Source organism: Pinus tabuliformis, chromosome 8, assembly GCF_031772625.1.
Source record: "Pinus tabuliformis cultivar Carrire ecotype Pingquan chromosome 8, CPIR1, whole genome shotgun sequence".
NCBI lineage: Eukaryota > Viridiplantae > Streptophyta > Pinopsida > Pinales > Pinaceae > Pinus > Pinus tabuliformis.
In genome coordinates, this window is record NC_142294.1 from 1717409780 (window position 1) to 1717430666 (window position 20887).

Here is a 20887-nt window from a genome sequence, read left to right on the forward strand (position 1 = left end):
ACACCACCGACGAGGCACTCGTGAGAAAGATACATAATAACAACAACATAATACCTCACTCAATGGACAGAAGTAGCAACCATCAAAGACTGTACAACGGAAACAGTTGCACAGTTTATTTTTGAGAACATAGTCTCGAGGTTTGGATGCCCGAGGAACCTCACAAGCAACCAAGGAACGCAATTTCTAAATGAAACCATTGAGACTCTGCTAAAGACCTTCATGATTCAGCATAACAAGAGTAACCCCTATCACCCACAGGCCAACAGTGCAGTGGAAGCATTCAACAAAATTATGGAGAAAGGGCTAACAAAGGTTGTGTCGGCCAACAAGGACCACTGGGATGAAAGAATACCTACAACTTTATGGGCCTACAGGACAACAGTAAAGAGACTTCATAAGAAAACTCTGTTTCAACTAGTATACGGAAGAGAAGATGTGGTTCCAACGGAATTTATATTACCAAGTATGTTCATATCTGAAGCCACAGGAATGACGAACAACATAGCCTTGCGGGACAGACTAGGTCAGCTGTTGGAACTTGACGAAACCCATTTCTTGGACAAGTTTCATTAGTCAATGGAGCAGAGAAGGAAAAAATCTTGGCATGATAGGCACATCAGGAAGAAGTCTTTTGGAATAGGAGAACAAGTACTCCTATATAACAGCAAGTTCTAGAAGTTCCCAAGGAAACTACAGATGCACTGGTTAGGCCCATTTATAGTCACGGAAGTCAAAGATTCGGGAGCAATAAGGCTTGCGCGACTGGATGGAGTCCTGTTACATGGATGGGTGAATGGCGCATGGCTTGAATCCCTTCCGCAACGCATTAAAAAAAAAACCACTAGGTTCAGTCTAATCATGTCATAAACATGAGCGGAAGGACAATAAGGTTGCAACAGCAATTTCAGCACGCCGCAACCCATTTGTGGTCGAGGGGGGGGAAGAAGAGGTAGAGTTAGTAGTCACACATGTAATCCCCATTAGCAAGGTACACGTAGGCATGCACTTTTTCCAAACATTATGATCACACGATGTACCCGTCCTTTCCGTCATACTAATAGTCATTTCCATATTAAGTAACCAATAATGCAACTGTCAAATTAGGAGCCGCAAAATCTTTTCCCATTAAGTACAAAATTATTTAATAAATAACCCCATCACGGCAAAATAAATATGCCATGCAACCCACTCTGTACTTTCCCAATCCACGTCAGGGTTGTCACATCCAGGTCGGCCGACAGCAACAAGGTATAGCTAGAGTAATTAGTTGCTAAGGTTCAGTCAGTTAGGAAACGTCATGTCAGGTTCGGCTACTTAAATTCACAGGATAATGAAGGGCATTTCAAAACTTCAATCACAGATAGCAGAAGAATTACAGAGCCTTTCTGAAGAACAGTTGCAGAGACAGAGAAGCATGAAACCTCAGGTGCAGATTGTTTATCGCAGGCGAAAGGAGAAGGCGAAAGGAATTGTATTCATCCTACAAGACACGTTAGATGAAAGAATTGCAGTGATCGACAACATGTATGGCAAATATGACAAGGCGAATTTGGTCAAAAATGATTTTATAGACTGTTTCCAGTTCCCATCCATGAAAAAAGAAGTTTATGCAGAATATTTCCAGAAGGAGGATGGCACCAAGACCTTCAACTCCACCTTTATTGCCCTCATACCAAAGACAGACAGTCTTGAATCCTTCAATGATTTTCGTCCAATCTCGCTCTACAACTATATTTACAAAATAATGGCCAAAATCATTGCCAATCAACTCTGACCCATCCTCTTAACACATATCTCACCAAAGCAATTTGCATTCCTCAACGATCGCCAAATACATGATGCAATTGGTACAGGACAAGAGGTTCTCCACTCCATCAAGACAAAGAGATTGAAAGGTATGATTCTAAAGGTTGATCTTTCTAAAGCTTTTGATCATGCAAGCTAGCTATATCTTAGAATGTTATTAACACATTTGGGTTTTCCTCCGGAATTCATCAATTGGATAATGTGTTGTGTCACTAAGGTATCCTTTAGTGTACTTATTAATGACTCTGCATCTCCATTCTTTCATGTGAAAAGGGGACTCGGACAAGGATGTCCTCTCTCTCCACTACTATTTCTGCTTATTATGGAAGGCATTAGTAGACTCATATCTGAAGAGTGTCGCTTAGGCCGCATAGAGGGCATCAAGATCACCAATGATTGCACATTAACACACTTATTATTTGTAGGTGATGTCCTACCTTTCCTAAATGGGGGTTTTGGGGATCTAACATGTATATACTCTGTTATGTTGCTATTCATCACAACTACACACATGGAGATCAATGACAGTAAATCTACCATTACAACATCTGGATGCTCTCCCCACGAGATTCGTTTTTCTCTTCACATATTCACCTTTACCTTACAATATATGGATAATGGCCTCAAGTACCTTGGGTTTCATCTAAAGCATCTGCATTATAGAATTGTAGATTGGATATGGCTGGTGGCAAAGATCGAACGTAGGCTCTATATCTGGCATCATAAATACCTCTCAAGGTTCGGTCGCCATGTACTCATCAAATCTGTTCTAGAAGCAACTCTTGTCTACTGGATGTCCTTGGCATGGATCCCAAGGGGCATCCTTATGAGAATTCAAAAACTATGTTGCAGATTTCTATGGGAGGGAAGACAGGAGGGACGAATATATGCATGGGTCCGTTGGGAACTGATAGCTCTCCCTAAGAAATGGGGAGGGTGGGGATTAAAAAGCCTGACTCATTTCTCCACTGCTCTAGCAGCCAAATTGGGGTGGCAGATTCTCACAACACATAGTCTATGGACTGAGGTTGTACTACAAAAATATTTTTACCCCCTTCGTATTCTGGATTGGATTAGACTACCCTCTTGGAACATGACAGGCATCTCGATTATCTGGAAAGTAGTTCTTAATTCTATTTCATATATTTGTGATGGTCTAACCTAGCGAATTAGGTCAGATACCTCTGTCAGAGTTGGTCTGGACTCCTGGACAGGAAGTGGCAATGCATACAGTCTACCACATGACTTGATTACTTTCCTATCCAATACAAGTATCACACATCTTGATCAGATTGCAGACCCTCGGAACTCCGATCTTTTCTCTCAAGCTTGGAAATCAGTTATTCAACTGGCATTCCGGACATATGGCATCAAGATTGGCTTAACTATATTATCGCCCTCACAGAATCACATGACAGGATCATCAAATGGGACGATGAATTGATATGGGAAAAGGCTAAACACAACAAATATACCCCTAAGGATGGATACCCTGTCATATTTTCTACTTATCGACCACCAGTTCTTGAGAGGTAGTGGAGCATACTGTGGAAGATGAAAGCACCCCCCCGCTCTCGACTATTCATGTGGACTGCTCTCCAGAATAAAGCACCCACTGGGGATAACCTTATGAAATGCTCCTTTAATGGACCTTCATGGTGATGTTTATGCCATCAAAACTCTGAAACCATTGACCATCTTTTTCTACACTATCTTGTTACAATGGATTTTTGGGGACTGATTCTCTCGTCTCTTCCCTTACCCACCCGATGGCAAGAAAAAATTATTCAGGAGGCTTGGAATACTTAGTGGCCAATGGTAAGGCCACTAAAGGCTCAGAATATTCTTATCCTTGTCTGCTATGCCACTTGGCTTGCTAGGAACAAGCTTATATTCAGTAACATAACACCTCTCTGGAATCTTATCTCTGCCCAGGTACTGTCCATCTATTCCCTAATACTTGATGGTGATCATCCTACCTCCAAGCACACTGTTATCCCTGAAGTAATTGATAAAAACATCCCCTGGGCCTACTTTGATCTACATAAGAGGAGGGATGTGGGGGGTGGGGGAGCCATATTATATCTATCTGCCGCTCATTTTTTCAAAATCTAGATGGGGTTGGGTAATGGGACAAACAATTTTTCTGAACTAATCACCCTTAGACATCTTCTACAATTTGAATTAGAAACATAATGTAGACATCTCCAAATATTTGGGGTCTCCAAGATCATTATTAATTGGTTCAACAATATATCTATTTGTCATGCTTTTTCTCTGAGGCATATATTGGATGATGCGCTTTGTTTAAGGGCCCAGTTTTATTCCATTGTTTGTCGCCATATCTACAGGGAACACAATCAAGTTTCTGACCAACTTTCCAAGGAGGTTGTGGTCATGCCTAGGGGTTCATAGCTGATCCTAGAGTAGTTGGATGAGGAACATTATCAGTACTACCACAAACCATATATTGACATCAGAGTATAGGGACCTGAAGGGCCTATTTTTTGTATATTTTTTTATCTTTTTCTTGTATATATTTTGTCTAAACACTATGTTGTATATATATTTTTTGACATGTAAATATGCTATCACTATCAGCACTTCCAATGGGGGTTTTTTGTACTCAACATTTTTGAAGGGCGAGTTGCCCTAACTTATAGCATATGCTTCTATAAGCATCTATAACATGTAATCCTCTAATCTTAATGAAAATTATGATTTTTCCTTAAGGAAAATAATAATAATATTAATAATAAAATTGCATGACTCTAGTAACCAAAATATAAAAATTGTGACCATCAAATTATCTTCTATTTTAGAAAACCTTGCCTTAGTAGTTTCTTGCTTAATACTTTTGAAACTATGAATGTAATCCATGACACCTCCCCTAAAAGCCGAGGAATATTATGTAGAAAAATATTACTAAGATATGTTATATATAACTCTTATTGAGAGCACCGAATAAATAAAAGTAGATCTACAAATTAGCAATATAATGTAAATATTTATATGGTAAAACACCATTGTGGGGAACATCCATGAAATCTAGGATTTCTTATCATTCAAAAGTATCCCAATTACAATTGCTAGAGAGCACACATGTATGGAGTTCAAATGGAATCCATACAAACACCAAGTATATGGATGATCTAGCCTAAGGATACCTAGGCTCTAGTCTAATGATTAATACCATAAGTCATCCTCCACCCTCTCTTGATACCAGGCCAACTTCCTTAATTTATAGCAGCCAAGAGAAACATGGAGCATTGATCCTAAGGCACAATCAAAGGTGGAGATTAACCAATCCATAAAGGCTGATAATAAGTTCATTAATGAATAAAGTAGTAGTGGTGGATAAGTATGATTTATGAATGTACGTCATAATTACTTAAGATGTAGGTCACAACCAATTAACGAGTAGTCTAACTAGGCAGAGGAATTGCTCGAATTCCATTCTCGCCCGAAAAATCTTCCAGCTCCGGCCAGCATTCCTCCAACCCCTCCGACGTGCTCTGTTTCTGATTTGACTGTCACAATCTGTCAGAATCAAAATATTACGGACCCGATCGGTCACATCCTTCGTCCAGCCAGGCGACCCTACTCAGCGCGTTAATGCAATGAATGTGGTGGGTGGTCGGCTTGAATTTCAAACCAGACACAAAAATGGGCCGCGCTAGAACTCCTCGACCTCCCATTGCGCCAGAGCTCCTCGGCCTCCTACCTCTGTGCTTCTCCAAACCTCGCCGACCTCCTTGTGCATAGCTTGAACTGTAAGTATGCAACAAAATTGACCAAGTCAGACTACTCTAAAAGACAGAGCTCTGCAATTTCCGTGTTCTTCAAATTTTGGGTTCTCAGTTTATGTATTAGTAATGTTGTAGAACACGGTTGCTATGAAAGAAGGGGCTTTGAATCTTTCTTCAATGGTGGTTGAGGGTTAGAAATAAATTGTGTGTTGTGGGGCTTGCGGCTTTGATTTGTTTGGTGGGAGAAACTGGGCTTTTGGGTTCTTTGATCCCAATACCAGATTGCATACTACATGTTTAATTGTTCAGCTTATGAAATGCTTGCCTCTCATACGAAAGCTTCGTTGTAGATGAATTTGGAGTGCTTTTTGGAACGCATTACATCAATCATGCCAGTTCAGTGTTTGTCCAAGGTAAGGCTCATCATGCTTTTGATCATACTCTCTTATCTGATGCAGATAAATGATCAAAATAAGGGTTTATCTATGCAACCAAGAGCCTTTTATCTGCAATCTAATTTTGTGAAAATTAATCGGAATTATTTGCCATGTAATTTTTGTCTAACCTCTAGTTTCCAGAGCCTTTTATCTGCAATCTAATTTTGAGAAAATCAATCGCTTTTATTTACCATTTTAAGAGTCATTTATCAAAATTTAACCCATATAATCAATGGGATCGTGATGTTCAGTGATGAAAGTAGTAGAATGCAAAGCGAGAACCCACCAAGGTTCGATTCTGCTTTTTGGGGTTGGGGTTAGGGGATTTTGAGGGAAAAGTGCGTAATAATCAGTAATGTCACATGTTTCGGTCGTATCATGTTGTGAAATGCTTGGCATGCATAGCATCTTAGTCCCTCACAGTTAATACTAGATTCTTTTTTCTACCTTTAATTTCTTTTAGAGGTTTGATTGTTTGATTTTCTAACGACACTTTGACAAAAAAACATCTCTTCGAGATTCTGCATTGAACAAGTGGTGGCAGATCTTTGAAGTAGAGTCTGCAGAGTATTTCAGCCTCAGAGATCTCTAGAGGATTCGAGCAGTGATAGTGAAAGTGGACATGGTACTAAAAGATATTTAAGCTTCAGAAGTGAATCCTGCAATTCCAGTGAAAGAGTAGGAGCATGGGATGCTGTCTCCGAAGATTCTGGGGCCGATCCTGATCATTTATGGAATCTACAAGATCGACTTGGGCACCTGTGTTTCCAGTATTTTGAGCGAGCATTGCCTTATGGAAGAGTCCCTCTAATGGAAAAGGTAGATGCTCTGTTACCTGAGGAGAAAATCCTTCACTGATTTCTATGATTCCTTTGTTTATCTATTGTAAAGCCTTCTGAAAACATTTCAGTGAATTTTCGAGGCAAGACAAGTGTGAAGAAAGATATTGAATTTATTGCTTAAGATCTTAGAAGTTAATGTTCGAGTAGATCTCTTAGTTGGATTCTTCTTCGGTTCCTTTCGGCATAAAATTCTTTTTATTCTCATTTAGTTGTACTTTGCTCCTGCAAATCAATCAATTAGCACGTGGATTTCCAGAATTGGTTTCTTTAAGAAGCGTTGATCTTTCTCCAGCAAGTTGGATGTCAGTGGCATGGTAAATTTTCTGCATCTTATTGTGAAATCATTTAACGATTACTTATATCGCAGATTGCATCACATATGCTGAAAGCTTTGAATTTTCAACATTAGTGCTATGGTGAAATATATCCCTCTAAGAAATTGGGATTTATGTTCTGGATTCTAGGTATCCTATTTATCGTCTTCAAACTTCAGGTGAGGTTCACATCTCGAATATTTTTTTAGCAAAATTATTATTATAAAGTTGTACCTAAAAAAAAAATTGTTCCTTTTGTGAATTTTGCGTTTTGTGTAAAGTGATTGTCATTTAACCAAATCATCCATAAACCTTTTCATATCTACAAGCAAACAACAGCAAGTAATCATGGCACCAGCTCAAACTTGACGATCAAGAAAAAATCTTAGGATCATGTTCAACAAGGAAACCTTATTGATGGTCCCACCAATGGCAAGGTCTTTTCATATCTACAAGAAAATGGCAGCAAGTAATCATTGCACCAGCTCAAACTTGACGATCAGGAAAAAATACTAGGATCATGTTAAGCAAGGAAACCTTCTTGATGGTCCCACCAATGGCAAGGTCATGCATCCATATTTAGACAGAGCACCAACTCAGACTTGAAGATCAGAAAGAAAAGAAAAAAAGGCTTTAGCAAGGAAACCTTTCTGATGGTCCCACCAATGCCAAGTTCCTGGAGCCATCTGTGGACCATCTTTAGAGAGGGGGTCTGCCAACATGTTCCTTTCTTTATATACATGGAAAAGGAGACTCCTGGAGCCATGGGTAGACCATCTTTAGAGAGGGGATCTGCCAACATGTTCCTTTCTCTATATACATGAAAAAAGAGTCTTCATTAATAGCAGCTTTGAAATTCAATAGTATTTCATAAAAAGGCCTGAAGAGAAAATTTTCCATAGTACAAATCCAAGGACTGGTTTTTAGGAGGTTGACATTGTTGGGTTATTGTCAGATTCCTGAGAGGTGTCTGTGAGAAAAAAACAACCTTTGCAATGACTGACAACATGGATATCGATGATGATTCTTTGAGGGGGATTATGGATGTGTTGCCCTGATGCAGTAGTGCAGCACATGCTCTCATTTGTCAAGAATGCCAGAGATGTGGCCATGTGTTGTTGTGTTAGTAAAAAATGGAGAGAGGCAATGAGAAACATTCGCAGCCTTTATTTTTTGAGAAGTGTTTGTGATGAGAGATTGACTGTGTTAGATGTTGTTGTAAGCCGCATTGTATTTTCAACATCTGCATTGGAAGGGCTATTTGTTTATTGCCATTTTTCTGGGAATAGCGTACGAGCTTGGTTGTCACACATGCAATTCATTGAATCACTTGGAACTTTCACTAGATAATCTTGTAGTAAAAGGTCTTGTACCTAATTTTCCCACTAAGGTTGATTACATTTATTCCTTGCCTCATCTTGAAAGCCTCAAGTTACGGGGTGTTCATCTATCACAAGCACCAAATTGGAGCCCTTTCATGAGCCTTCATACAATGGAAGTTGTTGGTATTCGTACACGTGATTTTTCTTTATCCAGCATCATTCATGCATGTTCAATGCTAAAGTGTTTGGCTTTGCTAGGCTGTGATGGTGTCAAAGTTGTGATCATTGATTTACAGCTTCTAGAGCAGTGCAGACTGGATTTTTATGGTATAGGTGATTGCTCTGTCAACATAACTGCTTCCAAACTTCAATCCTTTGAAGTACAAGGAGCTGCTTGGATTTGTATAAAGGGAATTCACTCCCTAAGGTGACTTTCAATAGCAAACAATGCAGGTTTATAGATTATGTTTTTAGATGCTCTTACATATTTTCTTTTGGTTCTTTTGTTTCATTTCGTTTTCTTTTAAATGCATGTTTTTATTTTGATGTCTCACTTATTTTGCTTTTGTAAATATTTCAAATTGTTTATTTCCCGAGCAAAGTAAATGAGATGGACTTTTTTTATTTTTTCAATAGCCATCCAAGATTAACCAATTTTGAAGTACATGGCGTCACATTTGTTGGGTTGTCACAAAGAAACAACTTGGCACAAGTAAGCTTGTTTATCTCTAAATTATAACATATTGTTTGGGATGTTGGTTGCTATCTTTTCATTTTATATTTCGGTTAGTGTTTTTGTTGGAAAAATAGAAAGCTTAATGAAATATTTATATTATTTTTTTCTTCTAAAATTGTATTTTTTATCTTGCAGTTGGACTCCTTGTTCACGATACCTTCTCTAGAAAATATTTTGATTACAGTGAGGTCACCTTTGAATGTTGAACATAAAATGAATACATTAATGTCCTTAGTCAAATACACCCCAAAACTAAAAGAATTGATTATACGAATTTCCCAAATGAAGAACTTCCAAGAAACTGCAAACAAATTCTTTGAGCAGGTTATGAGGTTCAAGCTTAGCAATCAGGTTGTCACAATTGAATAAATAAATTTAAGGTTTCAATGCTTAACTTTTTTGGCTTACCACGTATGGGAGGTTCTGGAAGCAACACAATCCTATGGTTTAAAGAGTTATGATTTTTGTACATGGGGCATCAGAGATTAAGGTGCCTACCCTATTTTTGGGAATCAATTCAGGGTTTCAATGCTTGATGTTTTTGGCTTACCTCTTATGGGAGGTTCTAGAAGCAACACAATCCTATGGTTTAAAGAGTTATGATTTTTGTACTTGGGGCATCAGAGATTAAGGTGCCTATCCTATTTTTGGGAAATACAGTTGATGTGCTTTATTACGTAAATCTCAAATTGGCAATTATTTAAGAATCAGAATTTAGTTGCATCTTATTTACTTTTATTGTTGAAGTAGATTTAATGTGCTCTTATAATTATCGGTTTGATTGTCACATTTGAGTTTGAGATGGATATGGTAATATACAGAAGTTATACATTTTGGCACTTCTAAGTTGTCATTTTGCCTTCTCTTTGATATAGAGCTTCAAGATATTAGGAAATCATGTTTAGGTTTCATTTTTAGTTTCTATCTTCAATAGAGTTTTAAAGAGAGCACCTCTATAAACAGTTTGATCACCATTGGATGGATTTCTGTTGGAGGCAGAATCACTGCTATTTGGAAAATATTGGATAGCATCATATTTGGAGGAGACACTATTTTTGCCTGTAATCACAGCCTGTGTATCACAGATGCCATCCTTATTGCATATGATCTCTCCACTACTTTTATTATTTCCTAATCATAAACCTAGTAATGGCAGGTTTTGGAATTATTAGTTGTTTTATTGAAAAAAAATTGTTGTTGGAAAGTGTGCTTGAACATTTGTAACTCTCATCTTATTATCCAAGGCTTTGTCATTACCTTCTCCCATAACCATTAGACTCCAATCACCCTTGAGCCCTCTTTTATTGAAGAATTTTCTAGATGATTTATCTACAAGATCCTTCGAGAGCCATTTAGCTTGAAGCCCTAGTCATCTAACCTCTAAGCTTTGCCAAGGAAACCTCCCCTATGAGAATAACATACAATCACAAAATAGAAAGAGAGACATCATTGAGACGACAATGGTGGCTAATCTATTTATTGTTACAAGAGATAAGTTGTCTAATAAGTCTTTGCACTAGGCTCGCTAGATTTTGCAGTAACAAGTACTTTTCTAAGCACCCCCATATTATCCTCCCTAAGTTCATTATAAATGAATTATTATTATCTTCAATACCAATATTTACTTGTATGTTCACTATCTCCTTTTTCACCTTTTGAATCTCAAATGTTTCATCCAAGGTAGTTTCATGAATATGACAATGAAAAATGATAAAATTGTGATGTTGAATTGTACTTATGCAATTTATATTGATTCAAACCTTACCTATTTTCCATTTTCATTTTAGATGACTCTAATACTTAGATTGTTAAGATAATTTATTTATAACCAAATTTAATTTTGAATGTTGTTTCGAAATTATTCTAACTAGTAATAAACCGAACTAAAAACTTAAAATACCTAGTAGGCTTACTTTCAAAAATATATAAAAATAAATTGCAAACCACATCATATTGTGCATTCATGAACTTAACAAATATAAAATTCTTGGTAGTTAAATTTGGACAACAAAATATCTACATGTTTGGTGAAGTCATGAAGTTGACTTAATAAGGCCTAAGAGCCTCATGTTAGCCTATGAGGTTGGTTATAATTTACAATGATAAAAAAAATGGCCAAATGTTATTGATGCTCTACTGTACGTTTGAATTTAAAATTAAAATTTAAAGACATAAAAATGAAATAAGGAGAAGGAGATATATGAGAGGGTTTCAAGGATTTTTTCAAGAAGATATGCAACAAAATCAATTAAGGTCTTTAGTGTAGACTTCTTCAATGAAATTTGCATCCATATAGGCCTTGCTATATCAAATAAACTCATTTGCAATCAATAATTCCCAAATTTGAAATGTATAAGCTCAAGTAGAGTAGAGAAAAGCTTAGCCATCTCAAGTTGTGATAATGGACTATATCTTCAAATCTATAATTAAATTACTTTTAAGTTCAAACGGTGAAAATTCTTGATTTCTAAACTCAACTTTAGTACATTAAAGGTTAGTTCTAAAAAGTGCTCAATTGAAATTCCTTAAGTGTAAGAGCTCTATCATATTTTATCATTTAACATAATTGATGATTATTAGGTGAACAGTGGACAAATGTGTAAAAGAAGGTATTGTAAATCATCTATTTCTATAACTAAATGCTACACCTATATACTTTGAGGGACAAATATTGCAAGTGATAATTATTAAGAGAATGGTCGATAGACATGTAAAAGATGACCATTTGAGAGTGCATTGTAAATAATATTTTTGGCTTAACTAAAACCTACATCCAAACTCTAAAAGAACAAATATATAAAAGATAATCATTTAATGATATGGAATGTTCATTTGTACTGTGAGAGTTTGCAATGTTTTTTAGGTTTATCACCATCAGAATTCGATATGGTTTGGTTTTAGGTTTAACACCTTCAAAATTCAATATGGTTCAAACTAAAAATCTAGTAAAACACACAAGGAAAGTGGAAGAAAGCAAGAGTATATATCTAGATTAAATACCAATTAGAGATATGTAATTAGTAGCAAGATTTGTAATTATTATGGATATCAAATAGAGAAGATCCATAATGCATAACACCCAAAATTATTTAAAACAAATGATCAAACATATTTTACAATAGGCCAAAACCATCCCAAATAAGTTATAAAGCCATAAATTTTGTAAAAATGTCTAGCATAAATCAAGGACAGAATTCATGAGGTTATACAACAATTTTTTTCAATAAAACAACAATCATTTCAAAACCTGCCATTGTTGGGTTTATGATCAGGAATAATAAAAGCGATGGAGATATCATATGAAATAAGGATAGCATTTGTGATACACATGCTATGATTATATTCAAAATCTGGATGCCTAACTCTTAGCTGCTTTAGCCAGGAATCAACAGATCTTAACAGAGAGAAAATTCGTTGTTGATTAGCACTCACAGTAGAAGTCCAAATTCTTCCTTGCATTTTGTATGTGGCTAGTCCAAATGGAGGAAGACTTATGCATTGGGAATCCTTAGATTTCTTTTCAGAAAACTCAGTCCCAGATCCAGACTCAGTATCACCTTGTCCAATCTCATTCTCTGCAACAAATTTGAGATCCAAGAGTCCACATCAGGCTTCCTATTTTCAAAAATTGATTTTCACTTGCTTCTGATATCATATTAAGCCGAATGGAATTACTTGAACAATTTAAATCAGCAAAGGACTATTTCAAAATACAGTATCTATCACATACCTTGGAAGGAGAGAGACGATGTATGATAAGTTAAGAAGCAGGCCGAGAGATCCCTAACAGTACACCCCGTTGGAATGTGATAAATAGGATACCTAGAATCCAGAACATAAATCCCAATTTCTTAGAGGGCTATATTTCACCATAATACTAATGTTGAAAATTGAAAGCTTTCAGCATATGTGATGCAATCTACGATATAAGTAACCGTCAAATGATTTCACAATAAGATGCAGAAAATTTACCATGCAACTGACATCCAACTTGCTGGAGAAAGATCAACGCTTCTTAAAGAAACCAATTCTGGAAATCCACGTGCTAACTGATTGACCTGCAGGAGCAAAGTACAACTAAATGAGAATAAAAAGAATTTTATGCCGAAAGGAACAGAAGAAGAAGCCAACTAAGAGATCTACTTGAACATTAACTTCTAAGATCTTAAGCAATAAATTCAATATCTTTCTTCACACTTGTCTTGCCTCGAAAATTCACTGAAATGTTTTCAGAAGGCTTTACAATAGATAAACAAAGGAATCGTAGAAATAAGTGAAGGATTTTCTCTTCAGGTAACACAGCATCTACCTTTTCCATTAGAGGGACTCTTCCATAAGGCAACGCTCGCTCAAAATACTGGAAACACAGGTGCCCAAGTCGATCTTGTAGATGCCATAAATGATCAGGATCGGCCCCAAAATCTTTGAAGACAACATCCCATGCTCCTACTCTTTCACTGGAATTGCAGGATTCACTTCTGAAGCTTAAATATCTTTCAGTACCATGTCCACTTTCACTATCACTACTCGAATCCTCCACAGATCTCCAAGGCTGAAATACTCTGCAAACTCTACTTCAGAGGGCTGCCACCACTTGTTCAATGTAGAATCTTGAAGAGATGTTTTTTTAATCAAAGTGTCATTAGAAAATCAAACAATCAAACCTCTAAAAGAAATTAAAGGCAGAAAAAAGAATCTAGTATTAACTGCAACGGACTAAGATGTTATGCATGCCAAGCATTTCACAACATGATACGACCGAAACATGTGACATTACTGATTATTACGCACTTTTCCCTCAAAATCCCCCAACCCCAACCCCAAAAAGTGGAATCAAACCTTGGTGGGTTCTCGCTTCGCATTCTACTGCTTTCATCACTGAACATCATGATCCCATTGATTATATGGGCTAAATTTTGATAAATGACTCTTAAAATGGTAAATAAAAGCAATTGATTTTCTCAAAATTAGATTGCAGATAAAAGGCTCTGCAAACTAAAGGTTAGACAAAAATTACATGGCAAATAATGCCGATTAATTTTCACAAAATTAGATTGCAGATAAAAGGCTCTTGGTTGCATAGATAAACCCTTATTTTGATCATTTATCTGCATCAGATAAGAGAGTATGCTCAAAAGCATGATGAGCCTTACCTTGGACAAATATTGAACTGGCATGATTGGTGTAGTGCGTTCCAAAAAGCACTCCAGATTCGTCTGCAACGAAGCTCTCGTATGAGAGGCAGGCATTTCATAAGCTAAACAATTAGACATGTTGTACGCAATCTGGCATTGGGATCGAAGAACCCCAAAAGCCAATTTCTCCCACCAAACAAATCAAAGCCACAAGCCCCGCAACACACAATTTATTTCTAACCCTCAACCACCACTGATGAAAGATTCAAAGCCCCTTCTTTCACAGCAACCGTATTCTACAGCATTACTGATACAGAAACTGAGAACCCCAAATTTGAAGAATGTGGAAAGTGCAGAGCTCGATCTTTTGGAGTAGTCTGATGCATTCAATTCTATTGCATACTTACAGTTCAAGATGTGCACAAGGAAGTCGACGAGGTTTGGAGAAGCACGGAGGTAGGAGGCCGAGGAGCTCTAGCGCAGTGGGAGATCGAGGAGTTCTGGCGCGGCCCATTTTTGTCTCTGGTTTTAAATTCAATCCAACCACCCGCCACATTCATTGCATTAATGCGTTGAGTAGGGTCGCCTGACTGGACGGAGGATGTGACCGATCGGGTCAGTAAGATTTTGATTCTGACAGATTGTGACAGTCAAATTAGAAACGGAGCGCGTTGGAGGGGTTGGAGGAATGATGGCTGGAGCCAGAAGATTTTCCGGGCGGGAACGTAATCCAAGCAATTCCTCTGCCTAGTTAGACTACTCCCCAATTAACTCCCAAAATTATCTCCATGTGCACATGTGCAATATTACAAAAATCTAGTGAGACCATGTTACTTATATAAAACCCAAAAAAATGACATTACCATGATCTTCGCAATGACACTAAGTACAAAATTACATGAGGACATTAGAAAACCTTAAAACCCATTTTAACATCCTTCTTAATGTTGTCAGATGAGTGAGCACCTAAACTAAAAAATGAGTTGGGTTACATAAATATAATTAAGACCAACAATATAAAATATTTGAGATCATAAAATACAATGATGTCATTTTATGTAAAAGTGCCTCATAATGATGCTCTCAAAATCATTTTATGTACAAACGCCTCATAAGTTAGAGTAATCCAACCCTAGAATAACAAAAGTGGCTGAGGACATTTTAAATTCAATGCTTTTTCTGATATGACGTATAACACATTTTTGACACGTCATGCGTTTGAAATTTATGCAATAAAACTTAGTGAAGAATGAATGTTGCATGACAAATTCATATGTTTGGATGAGAGACTCATTTTTTTTTCCATGATATTAAACTACATAATACGACCCAACTATAACATAAATGTCAAACATAAGTTCAAATTCAACCTTTGAATGGGATTTTTGTCAAAATTGAACGATAAATTAATATGGTAAATTAAATGTAATTAACTTACATATAACCCTTTTAACTTAAATGTAATTCAAACACAAGGTAAAAGTTTTGGATTACTTAATAAGGGGGTATATTCATTTTTAAATACCATATAACAAAATTGTTTTATTATTTTAAAATATGTTAAAATAATAAAATAATATTTGTTTATATATATTTTTATAAATTTAATAAAAATATCATTAAAAAAAATTGATTTTATCTATTGATTATGAGTGGACAAACTTAACTAATTATTTATTATTTTTAATGAAAAAGAGTATTATGTTTTAAGATTTATAAGAATTAAATGTTTTAAAATGATGCATAATTTTTATTAATTAGATATAATTATAATTTTTTGTAAATTTTTTTATTAAATTTAATTTACTTTGTTTGGGGTAGCTTAATTGGCAATGGTCGTGGAAATGAAGTTTCACCCAACCGGAAGTCTTGAGTTCAAATCTTGTGCTATCCCCCAATCGGGGTGAGAAATTGGACATGATGAAGATGTAGTCTTACCAAGCTTACAAAAAAATATTGTTTTTTAGATAGAAGTTAACATGTAGATAAACTCCCCGGATGCGGGTGATGATACGTCAAGGGGGGGCGTGCCACATGCCCAGCATGTGCCGCCCCGTGTTAACCTTACGACTCCATGGTAGAACGTCGTCAAGGTTTAATGGCTCAGCATCGAAGCGATGGGCATTCAATGTTAGACAGAGGTTTTCGATGGTGGCGCAGAAGGCAGTTAATGCACGCCTGCAACGAAGGAATGGAATTCAATATCAATGGACCGGAGCGACGACGCAGGTTCATTGGCATGTCGAGGTTCGAAGGGTGCGAGAGCAGAGAAATTTCGAGTCGATGGATGTTGAAGCCTCTTGCTGCTGCAATTCATGCTGCTGTTGTAGGAAGGGGGTGCAATTCGAGAGATTTCTGGAACAACTGGAAGCGAGAAGTGTTAACTCTCTCGCAGGAGGAAGTCGCTCAGAATTTGTCTCACTAGTGTGGGGATTGGGGCGAAATCTGCACTGTGCCTATTCTCACCTATTCTCTCAGGTATTTGAGGGTGGCAGCGAAGAAGACATGGCCAAATTACGGGAGCGACAGCCTAGCAGACGAGGACCATGGAGAGGATCTTCCTCTCGACCCCCTGCAGTAGATGAACACCACCATTGTTGTTGTTGCTACTGTCATAGGCGGGCAAGAGCCACACAACTCCCAGCCGGGCAATTCTTGGAGGTCGGTAGCTCTAGCGAGGGAGGGCCAGTGCTTCCGGCATTCGGCTCCGTGGTGTTCACTCTGGGCAGCTCAGCAGACAATGCAGGAGTCAACGCCCACATTTCAGTTCTTTTCACCAAAATCCCTGAAGGAAATGAAGCTGAAAATCCTCTGGGTACGTTGGAGAAGCCTCCAGGAGGCTCTGGTGAGGATAGCCCTGCTGTGTTGCCCCCGATTGAGGCAGGCATTTCGGGGAAGGAGATTATGCAAGGCACCTCAAATCCAATGGGGTCGGCACCTCAGGGCATTGCTGAGGACAAATGGAAGGCGATGTGGGAAGGAGTCCCTGAGGGGCGGGGGTGGTGCTACATTGTGGAAGACAAAAGTCTCTGTGAGGACCAGGACTCTGAAGCCCGACTCAACACACGCCCTCCTCTCTCAGCCCGAATCCAGGATTAAAGCTTCTGCGGGTATGTCGGTTCCGGATATCACTATGTTTGTTGGCTGGCAGTTTATACTTATGTCTGTCTGGTTTATGTTTGTCGGGTCTATTGTCAATTTTCAACACTGTTTGGTTCTTGCCGGTCCATGGCACACAGTCAGTTTCTGTCGAAAGCCCCTGCGTGGGCAGTCATGGGTCTGTTAAGCGCAATGAGGCCCCTTAGCACGCTGCTACTCATGTCTTTTGGGCCTCCAGCGGCGATTAGATTTTGGAGGGACTCTGTTAGTCTTGTAGGTGATTTTGGAAGTTCTGTAGGTGCTGCCCCTGCGTGGGAGCTTTTTGTTTCAAAGCTAAGCTATCCAAGGTGCAACTGCTGGCCCTGGAAAGCCTGTCTCGCTGTTTGTAAAGTTTACATGTAAATATAATATAATAGTCTAGATAGTCTTTTACCGATAAAAAAAACATGTAGATAAACTCAATTTTTTTAGTGGACTTGTTTTTTAATGTAATAACAAGGGCACTAACCCAATGTTTTTGATGAGTTATTTTTTTAAGTCGTAGTAGTAAGTTAATAAGTGGACAATTACCAAACTTACAAAAAAAACTATCTTTTTAGATAGAAGTAAGTTAATATGTAGATAAACTCAACTTTTTTAATGGACTCATTTTTTAATGTATTATGAATAAGTTAACAAGGGACTAACCCAATGTTTTTGATGAGTTAATTTTTTATGTCGTAGTCGTAAGTTAATAAGTGGACACACTATATTTTTGTGTGTAAATTCATTTTTGTCAGACCCAAGTACTTCTCCTTATTTTATTATTTCTAAAATTTAATGATTCATATCCTTTTTAAACAATTAGTTTAACTTGAGGCTTCTGTGATCCATATCAGGTTTACGAGAAATTCTTCGGCGTAAATCACAAGATAAATCATTTGTCGGCGCGTTTCGAACCAACAAGTGTGGTTCATCGTCAGGACAAGTTGAAGAAACAGATCCAGCTTAGCATGTTAAATAGTCTGAGCAGAGACTCCAACGACTATTTTGACTAACGACTAATTTTGACTTTAGGTCCAGAGTCAAGATTTAATGGAAATTAGTTAAATTATGTGAATAAATAAAAATATAAAATAATTAGTTTAACTAATAGACAAAATGACTTTTTTTCCAAACATTTTTTCTAGTCAATTTTTCTCAAAGTATTGTAGAAATTTTTAAGAATTATAAGTTTAAGTTATTTCATTTATAAAGTTTGAGTGCCTCAAAGATCTTTTAGGGCAATGGATCTATTTATGCATTAAAAAATGCATTTTAAACAATAAGAAATCACAATCTTGTTCAAAATTGTATTAGCGGATTATGCACAAAAAAGTTATTTAATCTATTAATTAGACTATGCCCTTTTAAAATTCAATTGAATCTCGAGAAAGCTATTTAATCAAAATTCTTATCTAATTTGGAAAAATAAATAAAGCTATCCATTTATTGAGTTACTCCACATATAGCATAATCAAATACATTTAATTAAATAATAAAAACATTTAGAATAATTGTCTTATCTTACAAAAAAGAGGTTTCATACATCAATTTAGTTGAACCATAACTTTAAAATTAAATAATTATAACTCCCCGGATGCGGGTGACACAAACGGATTTAATGACATTCATGATAGATTGTAAGACCAGGTATTGCCAGCTGCAGGGCAGCGTGGCTTCCCAGGTTCTCACCTCGCGCAAGAGGGATAACATTATTAAGGATGGATATTGCAGGATTTTTGCATTAATGGAGTGCACTGTTCAAAGCAAAACTGTGGTTGTTATAATCATGGCGATCTTGTTTGTTCTCTTCACACCTCGCGCTCAGTCTTATTGTTCCGGGCCTTGGTTTGATGTGGTTTTTGGTGACAGGCAGAACTCTGCAAACAGAGGCAAGCTCCAGGCCGGCTCTCTGTTTTTCTGGAAGAGGTACTATTATGCTAAGGTTCCCCGCGGCAGGATTAGCACGGCTTTAAGGGGTAAGCTTTCTAAAGCTCTTGAATTTAGAACTGGACGAGTTTCTTCTCTGTCTCGGGCATTCTCTGTGCATTTGATTCGGTCTCTGTGTCAATCATTTTATCCCCCTGTCGTTGTCTCTGGTTTCTCTGTGCCTTCCCCTTCGCTCTTCATAATGGTTCGCCAGGGTGGGAGGAATCGTTCCGGGGGGCGTCGTGGAAGCGGCAAACATCCGACCGCTAGTCATTCTGTGGACCCTGATCAGTCGCCTATCAATCTTCCCTCCTCTCATGTGGATGTGCCTCCTCCGAGCCCTGTGCGCAAGCCAATTCCAAATAGTGCTTTCCAAACCACGCATTTTAAATTCCAAAGCAATCTGAATAGGCCTCTGATTACTGCTCATATCACTATAATCCTTTCGGAAGAAGAAAATCAAATCTCTCCTCTGTCATGCATGGCTCCTGATCCTTCTCAAAGCAGTGAGCATTTAATGGATGAGGGAAGCCAGGAGAATCGGATGAATGATAAGTTTGGTCAGGATGAAATTCCCAGAATCATTCCGCCTCTTGCAGACATAAATCCAGTGGCCGGGGAAGGGACTTCTGGAGCTACAAGTCATTCCTTGGCGAACCCAGCAAGTGAGACAGATGGCAATGAAAATTTGAGGATTGGCAGTGCGTGTCTGGTAGCGGAGAAGACTCCTGGTGAGGATGTGGAAGTTTAACGCCACCTGGGTCTGTTTTTTCTCCCTTTTTGGTTTTGATATCGCTCAGCTGACTACTTCCAAGAAACTATGTTTACAATTAGGGTTCAGCATCTTCAACCTGATGTTTTTGTCTCCCTTCAGGGCAATGAATGTTTAATTACCGTCTAGTTTGCGAAGTACTTAAGATTTTTTGCTGTCATGTTTCTACCTACGTTCTACGGGTCTATCTCTGGGTTCTATATCTGTCTTCTAGCTCTTTGTAACTAGTCTCCCCAGGTTCCTTTTATACTGGGGCAGTTATGCTGTGTTGAGTGCTCTCGAGTTCTGTTCTCTGAGGCCTCAACTCCTTGTAAAATTATTCCTCTTTTCAGTTAATAGATTTTAGTCTTTTCAGAGAAAAAAAAATTATAACTATTATAACTATTATATAAAAGTACTTTTAAAATTTTAATAATTGGTCATTCTATTTGTTATTAAAAAAATGTCCAGTTAAAATTTTTTTCCATTTTTACTTATTCTTTAACATATCTTTCATTAATTGATTATTGGGGTTTTGTATCTTTTATGTCGTCTTTACAAAGCTTGTGGCTTGTGAATCCATTAATTTAAATTTAACACGTAAGTGGCTTATAAGTTTTAGATGACATTTTTTAAAATTATGTTAATTTAATTTGCAACACCTTATTTATACTATAAGTGATTAAAAAAATACTTTGCTAAAAAAATGGTGCTCCAATTAAAAAATTGAATATCAAATGCAT

The 20887-nt window shown here is 37.4% G+C and overlaps 1 protein-coding gene and 1 pseudogene across 1 annotated transcript; one reads left to right on the plus strand and one right to left on the minus strand.

Annotated features, from left to right (window-relative positions):
* The first annotated feature begins 8146 nt into the window (after positions 1-8146).
* LOC149242911 (F-box protein At1g10780-like) lies at positions 8147-9578 on the plus strand (annotated as a pseudogene).
* A 2871-nt stretch (positions 9579-12449) lies between these two features.
* LOC149242912 (uncharacterized) lies at positions 12450-14482 on the minus strand. The gene is made up of 5 exons (XM_089371065.1): positions 14363-14482; positions 13519-13761; positions 13182-13267; positions 12940-13031; positions 12450-12784 (listed from the first exon to the last, which is right to left on the minus strand). Exons 1-5 carry the CDS (start codon positions 14480-14482, stop codon positions 12450-12452), a joined length of 876 nt encoding a protein of 291 aa, XP_089227191.1.
* Positions 14483-20887: the final 6405 nt, after the last annotated feature.